The sequence below is a fragment of the Vanessa cardui genome, chromosome 15 (assembly GCF_905220365.1).
Source record: "Vanessa cardui chromosome 15, ilVanCard2.1, whole genome shotgun sequence".
Taxonomy (NCBI): domain Eukaryota; kingdom Metazoa; phylum Arthropoda; class Insecta; order Lepidoptera; family Nymphalidae; genus Vanessa; species Vanessa cardui.
Genome location: NC_061137.1, coordinates 7,542,582 through 7,559,752, shown reverse-complemented (window position 1 = coordinate 7,559,752; position 17,171 = coordinate 7,542,582). Strand labels below are relative to the sequence as shown.

At 29.7% G+C, this 17,171-nt stretch overlaps 1 protein-coding gene across 1 annotated transcript in view; it reads right to left on the bottom strand.

The window, feature by feature from the left end:
- LOC124535534 (serine/threonine-protein kinase SIK2) overlaps nt 1-17,171 on the bottom strand; it is a 43,351-nt gene that overhangs the window by 18,402 nt on the left and 7,778 nt on the right. The window contains exons 2-4 of the mRNA XM_047111755.1: nt 10,527-10,643; nt 5,122-5,185; nt 610-725 (exon numbers count right to left, since the gene is read on the bottom strand). Of these exons, the coding sequence (XP_046967711.1) occupies nt 610-725; nt 5,122-5,185; nt 10,527-10,643 (297 nt within the window). The remainder of the gene's footprint in view (nt 1-609; nt 726-5,121; nt 5,186-10,526; nt 10,644-17,171) is intronic.

The following is a 17,171-nucleotide window of genomic DNA, read 5'->3' as shown; positions in this document are numbered from 1 at the left end:
TTACAATATTTTGGAACACGATTTTGGAAGCCCTCGGTTAGAGAACATTATCTTTCTAAACTTTGGACGAAATTATTGTAAAACGTAATAGAATTTAGCTCTTTATGTTTACGAAACCTAGCGTACATACATATAATGTTTCAAATAAGAATTGATTTATTATTTAAATTGTCAATATATACTAAGGCTTCATAATATTATACCTTCGGAAAACACGTTACGATACATACGTATAGGTATATAGATATAAGATCCTTCCCATCCAAGCTTAACCGACAAGAGCAACTGCTTCCGTTGTTATCTTACCGTTGAAATTTTGTGTACTCTCAAGTTCTCAAATATTTATAGAAGATAAAACATACTTCGTACTTAAATTAAAAATATTTGAGTACTTTCAATTCACACAAATTACTTGATTTTGTACCGTCTATCGACTAATACCTATAGTAATTTTTAATTCAATCACTTATTACTAGTCCAAGCTTTTATATTTGTTTACAATTTTCTGAACATAGTAACACTAACTAAGATTATACTTACTACAGTATCATCTAATAACAAGACGATTTCTGTCAGAAATTGAATCATAACATTTCTGTATACACCAACCTTGAGATCCCTGTGTACAATCCGCCTTTCGTGGCAATATTCCACAGCGGATAAGATTTGCCAGAACTTGCGCCTCGCCGCTTGCTCCGCCATCCGGCCATACCTCGCTATGTAATCTAAAACAAATTGAATTTGACAATAGCTTTATTTCAGACAAACACGAGACGCGAGAATAATAAAATAGTTTAGACTTACACATAATGGATTCTAAGATTCTAAATATATTACCTAGGTACGTATGTATTATAATAACGTTTATGGCTAATAAAAGATTTATACATACATACACAATAGAAATAGATAGTAACAGTAATTTATATTCTATTACAGTACATATATCATATCTCTATTGAATTGAATTCGTTCTCTGTGTACTTGTATTTTTTTAAGCAAATATATTATCTGAGAATATTTTGTAATTGTGATAGTTAAAATGAAATTTGTATTGATTATATATAATAAATTAAAATAGAACTGTATATAATGTAATTTACATATTTTCATATAAATTAAAATAATTTGTATTTAGTATTTTAGTGTAAGTGATTTACGAATAGGAATGGCCTTTCAATTTTTATCGTTAAATAAAATCTTTTTTTACGCAAGCTGTAAAATTTAATTAGCTCATTAGATGAATAAAAATAAATTATTCTTGAATGAAAGATGAACTAGTTTGAAATCATAGTTTCTTATGGAAATTAATTTAGTTAAAATTTCATTTTAAAATTTAAAATCTCTTTTATTATTCTTAATTATTAAAAAAATTAACTTAATATCTCAACATACAATTACATCATTGATGTAAAAACATGAAAGTCTCAAATAGGATTGCATTATAATAAAAAGTAATAATTATATTATGACGATATACTGACTTACGTCAATGCTATATTGCTAAGTTTTATTTTATTTGATGCAATAACATTTTAATGGCAATATTTTTATAAGACAATTTTAACAAATAAACAGAATATTGAAGATTAACGCGTCATTAATATTAACGCCGATAAACCAGAATATGTGCTTCATAATTAAGAAGTTTAACTAAGTGCCGTATTTACTTTTATCTACATTTATTTTTCGATTATGTTCCGAATGACATCAGCGAGCGCAGGTGCATTTGTATAAATTATTCATCCGCCCAACGCTCCCGCAAGTAGCTAGCATGGCATTAAATGTTTCCGACATAACTTTCCTCGACAAATATGTGAATTATTTAGCCTAAAATAAATATTTAATATTTTTAAAGGCGTGTGAAGGTTCTTTATTGATTTTCATAAGCGTCAGCAGAGCTTTTAAGAGATTCTCGTCTTTATTTTGTAGTAATTTTAGAACCAAAAGAGATGAATGCTTCCGCAAACTTTACTCAATTTTTACTTAACATTTACTTAACATTTCAACGAAGCAGTCTGAGATGCACAAATACTTTAAAAGTTATACGTGGAGATTGTTTTAAAAGTACCGTCAAATCTGCATAAGCGAGGCCACGATGAATACCAGTAAAATATGTAAGAGACACTTTACATTTTCAGGTCCGTGATAAAACAAGAAGTATATTTAAATCGCCTTATTTTCATCTCTTAGCAACAGTAATGCAGTTTGGAAAAGGATTTATTTAATCTTGATTTAAAGGGAGATGCTGCCGGTGCATCCCCTCAATCTTCAACTTCATCTAATCAAGTCGTTATCGGTCGTCCGTCTGTTTTAGCATACTATATGTTATATATAAAAATTATCTACGGAACATTTTTGAGAAATATTTCACGCATGATAACGTATACGATCGAATACACATAGGCATATCGAGCTTTTATAAACAAATTTGTCTCTAAAAACACAAGGTAATGAAAAATATTTCAACTTTTCGCGATATAATAAAAATCATAAGACACTTTTTCAGTATCTTACATTTATATTTATTTGACCTTAGAATATTATTATTGAAGAATAAAAATATATTGGTTAAATTTCAACATATCTACAAATATAATCGTTACAATAAAAAAGTATTAAACAATATTTGGTAACAATAAATTATACCTTGAAAAGTAAGGTATATTCTTTTTTTCTATAATATTTATAATCAGCTTTTAAATTGCCAACATGAGAAATATTCTATCAATAGATATAATTATAAAGAAAGATATAATTATGGTGAATAGCATTTACCGGAAATTTATTTAACAGGTCGCCGCTAACATTATATTATTGTTACGTGCGTAATAATTTCACATAAGACTATTAAATTGATGATAAGATTTAATATTACAGACGAAGATTAATGCACTCCTGTCATATCATTATAGTTTTGCAAATTAGTATCATCATAATAGCCGGTTACGACAGCTGTGCGAAATAGTAATTTACATGACACGATCCGTGATGTTTAGATTATAAACTTAAATGAATATATAGCAGAGGACGGGTATTCATGACGGAGGGTTTCACCGTCAGCTGTATGCGATACTGCTTCCCCACCCCCCTAGCCTGCAACCCCGGCAGCCAGTGACGTCATTGCACGCCAGCTTACGTCATTACAAAGCGTCAAAGAACTTACGTCTTTGGGCGTCCTTAATCGATGTCGAGGTTACTTTATTTCGGGGAATATTGCATCTCGTGTTAGATTTTTCTAATATTTTACATGACTTTTGATGTTATATATTAAGCTTACACATATTTTAAATGCAAATGTTTTATTTTATATTTTAATTTATTTTAGAACCATTATTTTGACTGATAAAATTCCCATAAGTTGTGAATGATACACTATATATTTTGTTCAATAATTATTTTTTATTAAAAAACCTTATACGCAAAGATAAAAATATAATGTTCTTTCTAAAATAATTTTGAGCATACACTTTTAAAAGTTAATAAGACTTTGAAATAGGATATGCAACCCTAAGTAGAAATAATTGGTAATTACGTAAGTACTTAATTACTTAGAGAGTTCTCCGATGTCATTTTCTTGGATCAAGTCTCTTTCTAGCTGATATTAATGAATTATGAAATGTGACTTTATATATTATAGTCACTTAGGAAAGAGCTTAAGGAAAGCATGTATTTAGTATTCATTGATTTCTTGACAGGATATATAAAGAAAAATCTTTACTGACATACTCTGTAATGAAAGTGGTGGAAAAGAGTAGCTACTGAGTTTCTTGTCAGTAGAATCTTTTTTCCGAATGGGTGGTAGCTCTACATTTAATTCAACACTATAACATGCAACAAAAATGCTTTTATGAGCCTATTTCAATAAAGAATATTTTGATTTATTACAGTTAGTATAATGTTCTGCTATAATGTGCTTCAATTAAATGCTATTTTGTTTCGATTTTCGATTGCTAACCGTAAGCCAAATAATATACTCTTATTAATTTAATGTATATTTATGCCTACTGTAGATTCTTTTATTTCAACAATTGTAATTCCGCTTAAAAAATCTATTCTAACAAAAATAACAATGCAATATTAAAGCACAAGTCTTTTATCACTAACAAAATATTAAGACCACAGATAATATTGCGGTTTCCAAGTATGATTTCAAAACTCATGAAGCACTAACAAGGCAACTTGATTATAATATACTCCTACTCTTTCCATATTTAACCTTTAGCGTAGGCTGAACATATATATCCAAATAAGCTGAGACGAATTTGTGATATTATCATGCTTATTCATCGATAATCCGAACGCAAACAAGTCTTAGAATTACAATGAATACAAATTATTTATTCAAAGACTCTGATAATTATGTTTCTAAACATGTTTATTTACGATAAGTCCCCGCCTAAGGGCACTTTTTATGTAGGTATATTTCTTTTATTAAACAGAGGTATAAAAATAAATAAAAATATCAATTGACATATTCCAGGACATTTAATTGTTTACCCTTGTTCATTTTCAATAAGAACACTACTCAACATTTAAAATATTATTGCACCTTTCGTCTATATATATAGTATGAATATATTTAATGATTAGAAGATCATATCATATACATCAATGTCAAATTATCAATATGAAAGGAAATATTTTTATAATAAACGGGTAGACATTACCATCGAAGAATAATGCCAGTAACGAGGGTCGCCGGTCGAGACAGCCAATTATTAATCATTATTATTCATTTAACCCGAGGACTGACCCACGGAGAAAAACCAACGCTAAATTTAATTAAAAATATGCCAATATAGGTCTTTAGTAGAACTTTTTTAATCTTCAATACAATGGAAATGAATTTGAAAAGATAAAATATTATTATTGTATATGGTGATACCCATATATAGTTATTTACCTATGTAACTTTTTTAAATTTGTAATTTTCGCAATCATAATATAACCTACTTAGATTGAACATTGACATAAAAGAACAGTGTCTTTTGGCAGAATAGGTACTAACCGTTAAAAAACTAAGTTGTTAATGTTAAAAAAAGTTATAAAATTTTAGATTTACGAGGATGTTTCGAATGTACGTGTCGTGTTTACTTGTATACTTTTTATTTTACTCACCAAATATTTCTCCTTTACTAGCATATTCTGATACAATGTAGATCATATTTTTTGTCTCCATAACCTGTGGAAAAAAAAACAAATTAACGGAATGATTCAACAAATTATTTTATACAAACAAGTAAATATATATTATGAAAAATAACTTAATTGGCACCGAGTTAATGAACTTATTATTTATACTTTATATCAATATTATTATATTGACTTATTTATAAAATCGATAAACGATATGTATAAGTACATATGTGATTACATGTACTTATTACATTACCTACTTAATGAAATTTTAAATATTCAAAGAAAAATTTTAATGTCATATGTCGTATTAAAAGTATGAAAATCGATCTTTATTATAACTATTAAAATTTTTTAGGCAATTGTTAATGATCTTTTTAATTCACCTCTTAAGAAGATGAAAATTGAACGTGAAAATAATAGTAAGAAATATGGATTCTCATCAGAATGACAGTTAGTTATAACGCTGATTGATAAATATAGATATCATAAAAAGGTAAAATAAAATCGTATAGTCATTTTTAAAATTACAAACATTTAATTGTTCTATAATCGACCAAATGTTAACAAAAAACTACTATATGATGTTTCCGATGGGATATTCCAAAGAGTTCACGGTTAGTACTATGATCAAAGCTTCTCACAACTAAGCTATAATTAGTTTAACAACGTTAATTTCCTTATTATCTACTTGAAAGACCTAAATTTCAAACTTAGTTCGAACCAAAACCAAACTGTTTGAGCTGGAATCAAGTTTCGATTTAATTATAAAGTCATTTTCAATTAAAGATAAATTTGTACATAGAAAAATATTATAAACCATATTAGGTACTCTAGTAAGATCAGTCTTTAATTTTAAAATATTGGTTGGTCATATGAGTACAATGTTAGGATGTCAGGGATGACGTAGATGGACGTAGTAAAAACTCTTTGATACCCAGAAAAACCAAACATAATTAAATGCTCACAAGAGTAGTTCGAAATTTCGCTTTTTGAATAGAAATCTAATCGAAATGTATTACGTGAGGAGACAAAACGTTTTTATTAAACCATCACTCGTTAGCATAAAAGAATACCTTGTAAATTACTAATATACGGTAATGAGATGTTACAGATTGTAGCGTGCTCACATCACATACATGTAAAACGGCTAGGCCGTGTCCATGAACTATCTCAGCCGCGTAAAACTAAAAACATCTATAAATATCGCCTGAGTCACCGTATCTGTCTTTTAGTATGACCGTCAAAATCCATGTAAGCCCACACGGTACATCAATTAATTGTAGGTTCTTAACCTTTCAAATAACCAATGAATACAAATTAAAATATTGAATGTGTTTTTTGTTTCATTTGGCCTTATATTTTTTTTATCTTTTTCAGTCACCTTGGATTTTAGTTATATTTCTCAAGATCGTATAATGTGTTATACTTAAACAATATGTAAAAATAACAGTCCATCGGATGCCCGTCTAATGTTGTTGATTTTATCAGTTTGGTGTAATGTAATCGACGAAGCGTGTCGGAGGTTAAACGTTTAGGTTAAAATTTAAATACAAATAGCGGAATAATTAGTTTTTACAAAGAATAGAATGAACCTGATGATCATTGCAACGCCTGGTGATGTAACATTCCTTACACTGTCAGTGCGCTGCTACTGATGAGATATAAGATGTTACATCGTTTTTGCATTGCACAATTCTCGTTCCGCAGTTTGTAGCTCGCCCTTTAAACAGGTGATGTTTGGCGGCAGAATAACGAATGAGGTAGATTGCAAGTGCGTCAAATTTTATGAAAACAAAGCGTGTCATTTGTTAGGATCTTTTTTGTATGAAATAGGTAGGCGGACGGGTGAATGGTCCAAAGGATGGCAATGGCCTGAAGGATAGCCCATAGACATTGGCGTTGTACCAAATATAAACCTCTCCATACATCGCCAATGCGCCGCCAACCTCGGGAACTAAGGTGTTAGGTCTTGTGCCTGTAGTTATACTGGCTCATTCACCTTTTCAACCGGAAGAAATAATATGTATGCTGCTTGGCGGTATAATAAACGATGAGTGGGAGGTTTCTGGCCAGGCATGCTTTCACAAAGACAGTTATGTCTTAATAAAAAAATTGTATCCAGTATTGACGGTCTTTGAATTTTTTCTCCACAAATCGGGGATAAATCAGGGGAAAATATTGGCTAAAAGGACGTCAGTTTTTAAGTTAGAAAAATGGAAATCAATGTTAGTGTTATTCAGATGTTTATTCTAATATAGTTTTTTTTTTAATCTAAGAGGGTGAAATAGGGGATGAAACATTGTAGGTATTGGTCTTCGCCATTTCGATGTTACAAATAATCATTATTTAGGCTTCTGCTTATAAGTAAAAGGCAGGTGTTTAAACATCTCTTAATCATCTAAAAGGGGATCCCCCGTATTTAAAGTGTTTATGTAAGTGGATGTTCTACTTTTTTTAAGTTATAAAATTATGAAAAATGGTCACTTATGTTTCTATCTATGAGCGGAAAATGGTTATGGTGTTTTGGTAAATTCAACCCTAAAGAGGACTAAATTGGGGTTGAAATTTTTTAATTCATTCGTAAAGAAGTTCATTATTTTCAAGATTTCAAATATTTATATTGGTCTATACGTAACAAAATATTTAGATAAATTCGATAAGTTAGTCTCTAGATAATTTATATCATAACATATATTGTATAATCTTGACGTCATATTACGGATGTTTGATTGTCTGCTAACAACTTCAGCGGGTCGAATATAACCGATAAAATCTAAAACTTCAAGGAGAAATACTTAATGTTTATTGTTTGAATTATTACAATAATCTCATTTTTCCAATATCAATTAGGTATTACCTATTGACGTCAGATTTTTAGGAAAACACACTTTTGTCAAACCTTATATATAAAATAAACAAAATGTGAACATGCCCCTCTGTTTAAATCAAATTTAAATTTAGAATACAATATAGACCTGGTATCGAACAAGCGATGAATGTTCCATCCACAATTGCAACTGATCTCAGTGAAATGTTTGTACACGAGAACTACCATTCAAGTTCTTAATAGTGTTCAATTCATTCAAGCTGGTTTCAAAAGCGAATCATGCAATACTATTGTTCCAGTTGCAGGAATCAGGAGCATAATACGGTATGCTGTGACCTATTTTTAGATGTCACCATGCTTCAATATAGTTCGTTAATTCATCTAGCGATGTACCCGTATTTGTTCAAGCATGATTATAGATAATTACATACTCATTAAGTTCGAAATAAGAAACCTTTTTTTGTCTAAACTACTTTACAGACATTCTTAGCTCTTTTGCATATATTAAAAATGTCAAGTAAAAATTAATTAAAATGAAAGTAAATTGTACAATTAACATCTTCTAGGTAAAATAAATAGTCTAAAACACGATAAAACGTGAATTAATTGTAATTAAACAAGTAGGTTAGTCTAAGCTTATCAAAATATATAGCATACAATTATAATAATAATAGACAAATTTCCTTGAGCGTAATTTTAATGTACCAATATTTCTGTACAAATGAGTATTCGCCTAAGAAAAAAAATACATTCAATGCTAATTACCTACTTCATTTTTACATATTTTTTTTTGTAAAGCATATATAAAATGACTTTAAAGTATTATTTAAAAACAATATATTCCAGCCGTTCTCTTATACATATAGATTCACATGGATTACGTATACACACTAGTTTAAGATAGATTACAATTGCAGCAGACTGAAACGCAATGCAAATACATACATCTGTCATGCTGTCATATGTGAGTAGACGCATTCCACACATACACGTTTATTTGTCCATTAATCTTGCTGAATACTTTATTTATCGAGTTATATAGATAAAGATGCTTAGCTAATGGATTTCGCAAATATTAACAGACACATAAACATTATTTATTTAAAAGAAAATCTTAAGCGAAATAAAATATATGATTTGTAATTTCTGAACGACTTCTATATAGCATAGACAATTAAAAGGCAAAGATATCGAAAATGGTTTTCAGAATAGTTATTAAGAGATCCTTTAGGAAACCATACGAATCAAACAGATTTATCTTTATAAGATTTTAAATTAACATGGTTATTTTTATTACTAAAGGTACTAATTTCGGGATATTTACCATGTTTTTTATTTATGTTCGGTGGAGCTCGATATTTCGACATTATCTACTAATATCTTGTTCACGAGACGATTTATCGTTTAAAACATCGTTTATATCTTATACCGTTCGTCAAATATTTTTTTAATCGAGTGACGTACGATATTTTATTTATATACACTTTGTTTTTGCGAACTAAATGACAATCGGTATGTAAATTTTCTAAGGACAGTTTAATATGACACTTTACAGTTCAACGGCCCAAATAGCCAGCAACCTCGTTTATGAACGGTAATTTCACGTGACATTTACTTTGAACACTATAACAACAGTCAATATACTTGTTTGTCCTCCCACAAACTGCACACTGGATAGTTAGATTCTAACGGTATGTAACGATGTCATTATATTCTATTCGATTCGCTTACCCATCTGTACGTAGGTAGACAGCGTTGAAAGCATTTTTTTTTAAATATAATAAAAATATTTATAATTTTATCACATTTCATACAGAAACTTAAATATATTATATAAAATATATAAGCTTCATCTTTCATTAGGCATAAATATTTCCAGAACAAATAATATAATATATTATATACAATATGTACATTAACATAGTTGTATTATTATATGAATATTTCATGGGTACAAAACCTTATAATGTTTAAAGTTTAATAACTTTATACCAAACCTACATCTAACTATAAATAACTACTATTTTAACTACAAAAAAAGTATAAAAAAGAAGTGTTTTTATTACGCTCTGTGTCCTTCCCGACATCTTCATACCATTATTTTAAAAGATTTTAAGGCGAAAAATACATTTGTTAAAATTAAATACAGATCATGTTTATGGAAAAGGGATCCAAAGAAACATATTATTATTTATTCGTACAAGTGGTTTTGAGTGTACTACTAACAACGGATGAAACAATTGAACAAAAAACAAACTCATACGGAGAAATCACTAGTCACAAGGGCGTACGGTCGAGAGTAATTAAAATTCGAATACGATGCGATAATTATTTTAACTTATCTGAATACAATCGTAAAATATTCAACTACATTCAATTGGTCCAATGATTTACGTCAATGAAAAGAAACGCAAGAAATGTCTATCTATAGAATAAATGAATTATATATTAGTAATCAAAGATTGAATTATGTCTAACAATGGACAAAGATTTTAATGGAAACGGATTCAAAGAAATTCGATTGCGGTTTCCTTTTAAGTATCTTAGTCGTACTTACTTGATAAAGCTTAATAATATGAGGATGATCCAGCCTCTTCATGATATCCACTTCGCGGTAGACTTTTTGAAGATTACTGGCATCTAATTGTGATTTATCTATTATCTTAATTGCTACCTGTAACAAAAATAAACCTTATTATAATAATTAAGCAACTTATCTAAAAAGTAACATCATACTTTTACGAATTAAAAACAATAAAAAATGAGTTAGCCTGTATAACTAGGAGCATAAAAGGCATGTACCTATAGCAAGGTTAGTGGCGCATTGGCAATGTAAGTAATATTAAATGTTCTTTACTTTAATCTTCTTACAGAAATTATGTCTATATGTAATGGGCGGTAGTGATCATGTGCAGATGCACACCATAATATGGGAGGGGTATGATGGTAAGCTATTTAAAAAAAACATTGTTCGATTCAAACTTTAAACCTTATTGTATTACTTTATTATTATAATAAACATGATGAATCATTCAAAGAACTTATTTAACATTCCGTTATTTGCATTAACGTGTAGTTCACGACCGATATTAAAACGATAAATCACAAAAGGTATGCCTTTAAATGAATATGTATTGCATTTTTATGAAGAACGGAACAAAACAGTTATTCGGTGATTTGCTGTTTCCATACAGACAAAGAGGCGCTGACGTCAGGACGAGCGTCACTTGGTTTGCTCCGATTGAGCCAATTGACGCGATATGCGTGATTGGACTTCTCGTCACTTCTATATAATCTACAGAAAAAAAACCATTTCTGCGTCTTTATCAACAGACTTTTTACTTAAAAAGGCATCGTCAATCATATATTATACTGTAAATATTTTGGTGTACTGTTCACTATACAACTTTAGATTTTTTATACTCAGATTCACTCTAAAATTGCATTTTAAACCGTGAACAAAACGCAATCCCTTCATAAATATATCGTGGTTTAGTTAAAATCAAGAAATAAAGACATTGCTATATGACATGCATAATTATTATTTTATTAGATACATGGAAAATACAAATACTGGTAACACTCTTAAAATCCCTGTTCGAAAATCGAATGATTTATTAAATATAGATTAAGAATAACTTTATTATTTACATTTTCGCCTTGATATTATAGAGGTTTCTTAGTATACAGAAAAAGTTGTATTATCCTTTAGAATATAATTACTACTTTCATGCCTCGGTTAGTAATTACTATTAGAGTTTACCAGTAATTATAAAAAATAATTATACACGAACTTATTAGTGACGGTTTAATCTTAGATAATAAGAAAAAGCTTTTATATTATAGCACAGTACCAACATTGATTTATTAATTGACTTTCCGATCTCGTATTATTAAGATAAGTAATACGCAAGCAATACAACGATTTCGACATTTCTAATCCCATGTTTCTGTTTCTATTTCTGATAACTCTAAGGCCGTGTCTGCTACAGTCTTCAATAAGCCATTTGCGAATGTAAGTTTTTAAAATAAACATTGCCGATTTAAAATAGACGTGATATTTGAAAACGGAGACGGTTAGTGATGTGCCGATGCCGGTCAGACGCCTGACATTGACCCGAATGTACTGATAGGACCATTACACACGTATCTTTACGTCATGGAGGCCCTTGCAGTCAAAACGAGCAAGTCAATACTCAGCCTTTAGATATCCTATCTTGAAGAACATTTAATCGCTATTTGAATGTACGTCCAAATTAAACAGTTTTGTTAAAACAATGGATGGTTTATCGCCAATTATAATTATTTACTCGTATCCGTATGAAGCTTCCTTATCGCCTAAGTTGTTATGAAAACAATTAATTATTGACATTATTTAACTTGTATTATATCTTTAAATTAATGCCGGTAAATGAACTTAATGTATTATAATGAAATTATTGTGTTGCAATTAAAACACAACACACGGTCTTACTATTTTTTATTTACTTTAATAATTGATATGTTATGTAAATAAACATAATCAGGAAAATACTCGCATTTAAAAAAAATACAAATATTATTGTGGCTACGCACTTAAGTCGTGGTAATTGATTTATTAAAGTCCACTTCTTTCAGTGTACATGTTATATGTATCCTTATACCCTCAATACATTGATATATATAATATTCGTTGCGTATTCGTGTGTGTCAACGGTAAAATTAAATTAATAAAGTGTATTGTTATTATACACATCAATCATGCCTTACAACTGAAGTTTCGTTTTCGCTTTTCAAGGTTTTATATTATAGTAATAAAGTAATCTGATCACGTTTATTATGATGGGTGGCGGATTTCGTTCATAAGGTTACAAATATAAAAATTATTACCGTCGTAAAACTTCTCGAATTGTGATTGTGAGACGAGACAATAAAATTCTGTGGTCAGCGTCTTTGTTGAAAGGTGATGATACAATTTTCTTTAAACTAATTTACGTTTGTCGGCATTTCCTGTCATAAAATGTTATCGCTTTACACTTGATCTCAAAAATATGATAAAAAATAATTACTAAAATAAAATTTTCTTTTGATGTTACAGTAAATCATATTATTTATAAAGATATTTTTTCTTCACATCATCGTTTAATTATATATTTAAAAATTGAGCACTTGCTTGTTATATTTACAACTCAATTATCAGAATGCGCGTGGTAACAAAGACGTGATGTATTGTATTGGCTCACAATACGAGAGATGAATTCTTTGCCAATTCATGCGAGAGAAGATTTCTAAGATATCTTTTATCAGGCGATTACTGACAGTAATGCATCGTCTGTAACTCATCCATATCTTTCATAAATAACATGCCTGGAGCTTAAAAAATCAAAATAATGTCTTTATATTTTGTTATTGAATTTCTGTTAGTATTATATCGGTCTGAAGTGTAAGATAAAAGATAATCATTATGTGACGTAATGAATATTATCTTAACTAGATTCATATCATACCATATAATCCTATGAGACTTTTCAGCAGTATATACATGGATATCATTCATAAAATAAAAATACTTTTATAGAAATATATGTGGGTTAATAAAAGTTTTATAAAAAATATAATTGGACATATAACGATAATAGAAAATTATTGGCAAATGTCAAGCGAAAAGTGTTTTTCTTAAATTTGAGGAGTAATGTGTATTTTATTTTTCAAAGTGCACGGTCACCTGTTTGTGGGTCAATAACCTGATGTTATTGAACCGCTAGTGTAGGAACAGTGACGCGTGATGAGTCGGGGTTAGATTTAACAAGACCTGTGAAAATATAGTGAAAATGGATTTCTTTACTGCAAATTCTGATGAATGGTTGTAACAAACAAGCGATTACTAACCGATGTTTTAAATGAATCTGAAGAAAGAAACAGTTCGCTATTAGCAAGAGGACCGTATTAGTTAGAGATAGACTAGCTTATTCATAAGTTAGTTGTTACATATCTAAACGATTCAATTATAATTTGTTTGTTTAATGAGACTTTTTAAAATTCCTATAAGCTTAAAATTAATATTAATGTAAAATAATTTCGCTTGAATATAATACTTTGTACAAAGAGTCGAATAGTTAGACAAAAGAAATAAAACATATTTGTTATTTCCCTTTAGAGAAAAGAAAGCCAGCCGACCTCTTTTGCTTAATAAGTGGTATGGAACGCAACCTAATTTTATGCTATTAAGTTCATAAGATACGTGGCTCGTGGGATATGGGCTTTAGTATGTATACTATGTGGAGAAAACGCGTTAGGCATATAAAATATGTTGCTTTTCAGACGTCTGTGCTAGCTTTTAACCTTCTGAAATTTACATTACGAATAATTTATATGTTAAGTAAATTGGCGTTGTGTACTCTTAAGAAATCTGTTTAACCCTGACAAATTATTTTTAGCATAAGATGAGAGATTCACATACATATGTTTGATGAAATATCTTATAAAGATCATTAAAAAGTCGAAAAAAATCTTTAATTGGTTCTCGTCCTTATATCGAAGTCGTCCTCTAAATATTACATTAAGAAGTTAAGGAATTACGAAAGACCATTTGTGTCATGGTCAAAACTATTCAAAGGCGTGATTTTAGTACCAGGAAATGTTAGTTACATTTATTTACTTTATATCCACGTATGTTTCCGGGCGAGTTGTCCAAATGGAGGTCAATAAGTAATTCATGCAAATATATTACTATATATGGTAACCTACAATTTTTTTTAATATATATCTATTAACATACATAGACGAATTAACGGAAAAGATTAGAAATAAACAATGTTAATACTATAATCGCGATAATTTACGATTTAAAATATAGTATTAACCGAAGTTATTAGAATATACCATTCCACGCGGTCAAGATTTATACAGTAACTAGTTTTAGTTCATATTTGTATATATATATTTAAACATTTAATGTTGTTAATTCTTATGTTAATAAATAAAAAATAAATTTATTAGAAGTAGTTATGTATGTTAAAATTCAAATCCAAAGCAAACAATTATTTGTCTCAGAATCGCTGACTATGACAGACCGTAACAATATAATTCAAAGAACCTATACATCAGGGCCGACATCGGTGCGGATGACATTCAACATGCATCGCGAATCATTGGTATTCAATATCAATTATCATTGAAGAAACAAATGAATCCTGAAATAAATTAAAAATATCTGTTCGAATTGAAATAAATAGCGATAGACACCTAGAATTAGTTCAGAAACCAGTGTAATACGGGTTTTGTTATATTACACGAAGTGTCCATTAGTGCAAGAACATTATCTGATAAAAAAATGACATTCAAGCAGATACGCGATACGTTGACAGGTGATTATTTTAAAGCTTTGAAGAGTCTTTGTGTGCTTTATCTTAAACCTTACACGATATCGATACTTTAGTTCGTGTAGGACGGCATAAAACGGACACGTAATACCAATATTTTAAATGAAATGAGTTCAAAGATAGGTTAACCTTAGCCAAACTGTGAATTATAGATGTCGATGACTCATTTAGTCTACAATACGATAAAAAAAAGTAATCTGATATAAATATAGTGTAGTATTTAAAGGAGTTAGTAGTAGATATATATTATTTTTTAATTTACACTTTGTTAACAACAAATAATTAATTAGGACTTAAATGAGGTCAGTCTAATGATTACGAACTATCTCATTGTTTGGTTAATTCGTTACTTCTCACAGTAAATTTATGTAGAGATGAAATGACTAACGAAGTCATCGAGATACAACGATTCAGTTATCACACATTATCATTCGCTCTGTAAATATTTTCATTGAAATAATAAATAATAAACCGATATAATAAAGTATTATACATTTATGTTGTTGATTATCTAGACCAATGGATTAAACCCTAAGCGACAGACATTTGCGTCAATTCTTATCTTATAATTATGATAAGGTTTAAGACATTGTATACGTATAATACTATTGACGCACCTGCGGCTTAATAAATGGATGAGTACTTTTTATAAGACACAAATCTTCTTATGACGTCAGAACTGTTGTTAATGATTGCAATCGATATTTATCAAACAGAGGCGCGCGTCACAGCAATATTTTCGGCGACGCCAGTAATGTAGTATTTTTTTTTTTGTTATAATATTAGAACAGTTTAATCTTATTATCACATAAAATAATAATCTTGCGTCATAAATAATGCTGTAAAGAGATATGAAGAGTGACGACCGTCGATGTCAAAAACAAAATTTTTAGTAGCTATCTACATCCTCCGTCCGAAACCACTGCGATCAACAAGTCTAGACGACGATCAATAGAAACGAGGAAGCGGCGAGCGTAAGGGTGACAAAGACAGATAGATTTTCTCCCTTCCCCAGACTGCTATGCTTGAGATTACGCTGCACGTAGTATTTTTCAGAGTATGATGAAACATTACCCACTCTGTAGTACATGCTGCATTGAGAACACGAACTCGACGTTCTTGTTTCTTTTAAGTAGAACGCTACAAGATTCAGTTTTGCAACAATAATTACAAAGCAACGAGTCGGAGCGAGCTGAAATTTTTAAGATGAGAGCCTCGAATTAATTATCATTGCATGAATATTCATTGCATCATAGCACGCTTTGACTGAGTTTCAATTGAAATATAATTGTCTAAAATAAAATGTTAGTTACGTAAGTATATATATAGGTAGGAAACATATAGGTACGAGTAATGCAAAGACGGAATTTAATAAAAAAAAATAATTGCAATTAAATATGAAGTACAATATAAACAGTGAAAAAATATTTTTAAATTAGAAGTTTACACTTAGGCAACTTTTATTTTACACGTAAAAAGTTTCGTGTAAAAATACGGCAAATGTACGTAACGTTTAAAGTGCTTTACTCGTCTACGTCGAACGAAACCACGGTGGGAAGCGTAGTGCCCTCCATTCTAGTACCTCCCACCCCTAGTTGGAGGCTTGGAAAACCTTTTTCAAGGATACCTACCTACCCCCACTGGATTCAATTTGTACGGTACTGTCAGTGCAATGCTTTGTACACTAGTTTCGCATATATGCTAAAAAATGTTTCGTATTCAATTCACTGTTTCGAAACAAAATATACATTCATTCAAAAAAGATCCCAATTAATTTAATCTGAAGAAGATATTCTTTTAAATTTTAAATAGACAGTGTTTACGTCATATATAAGTTATAT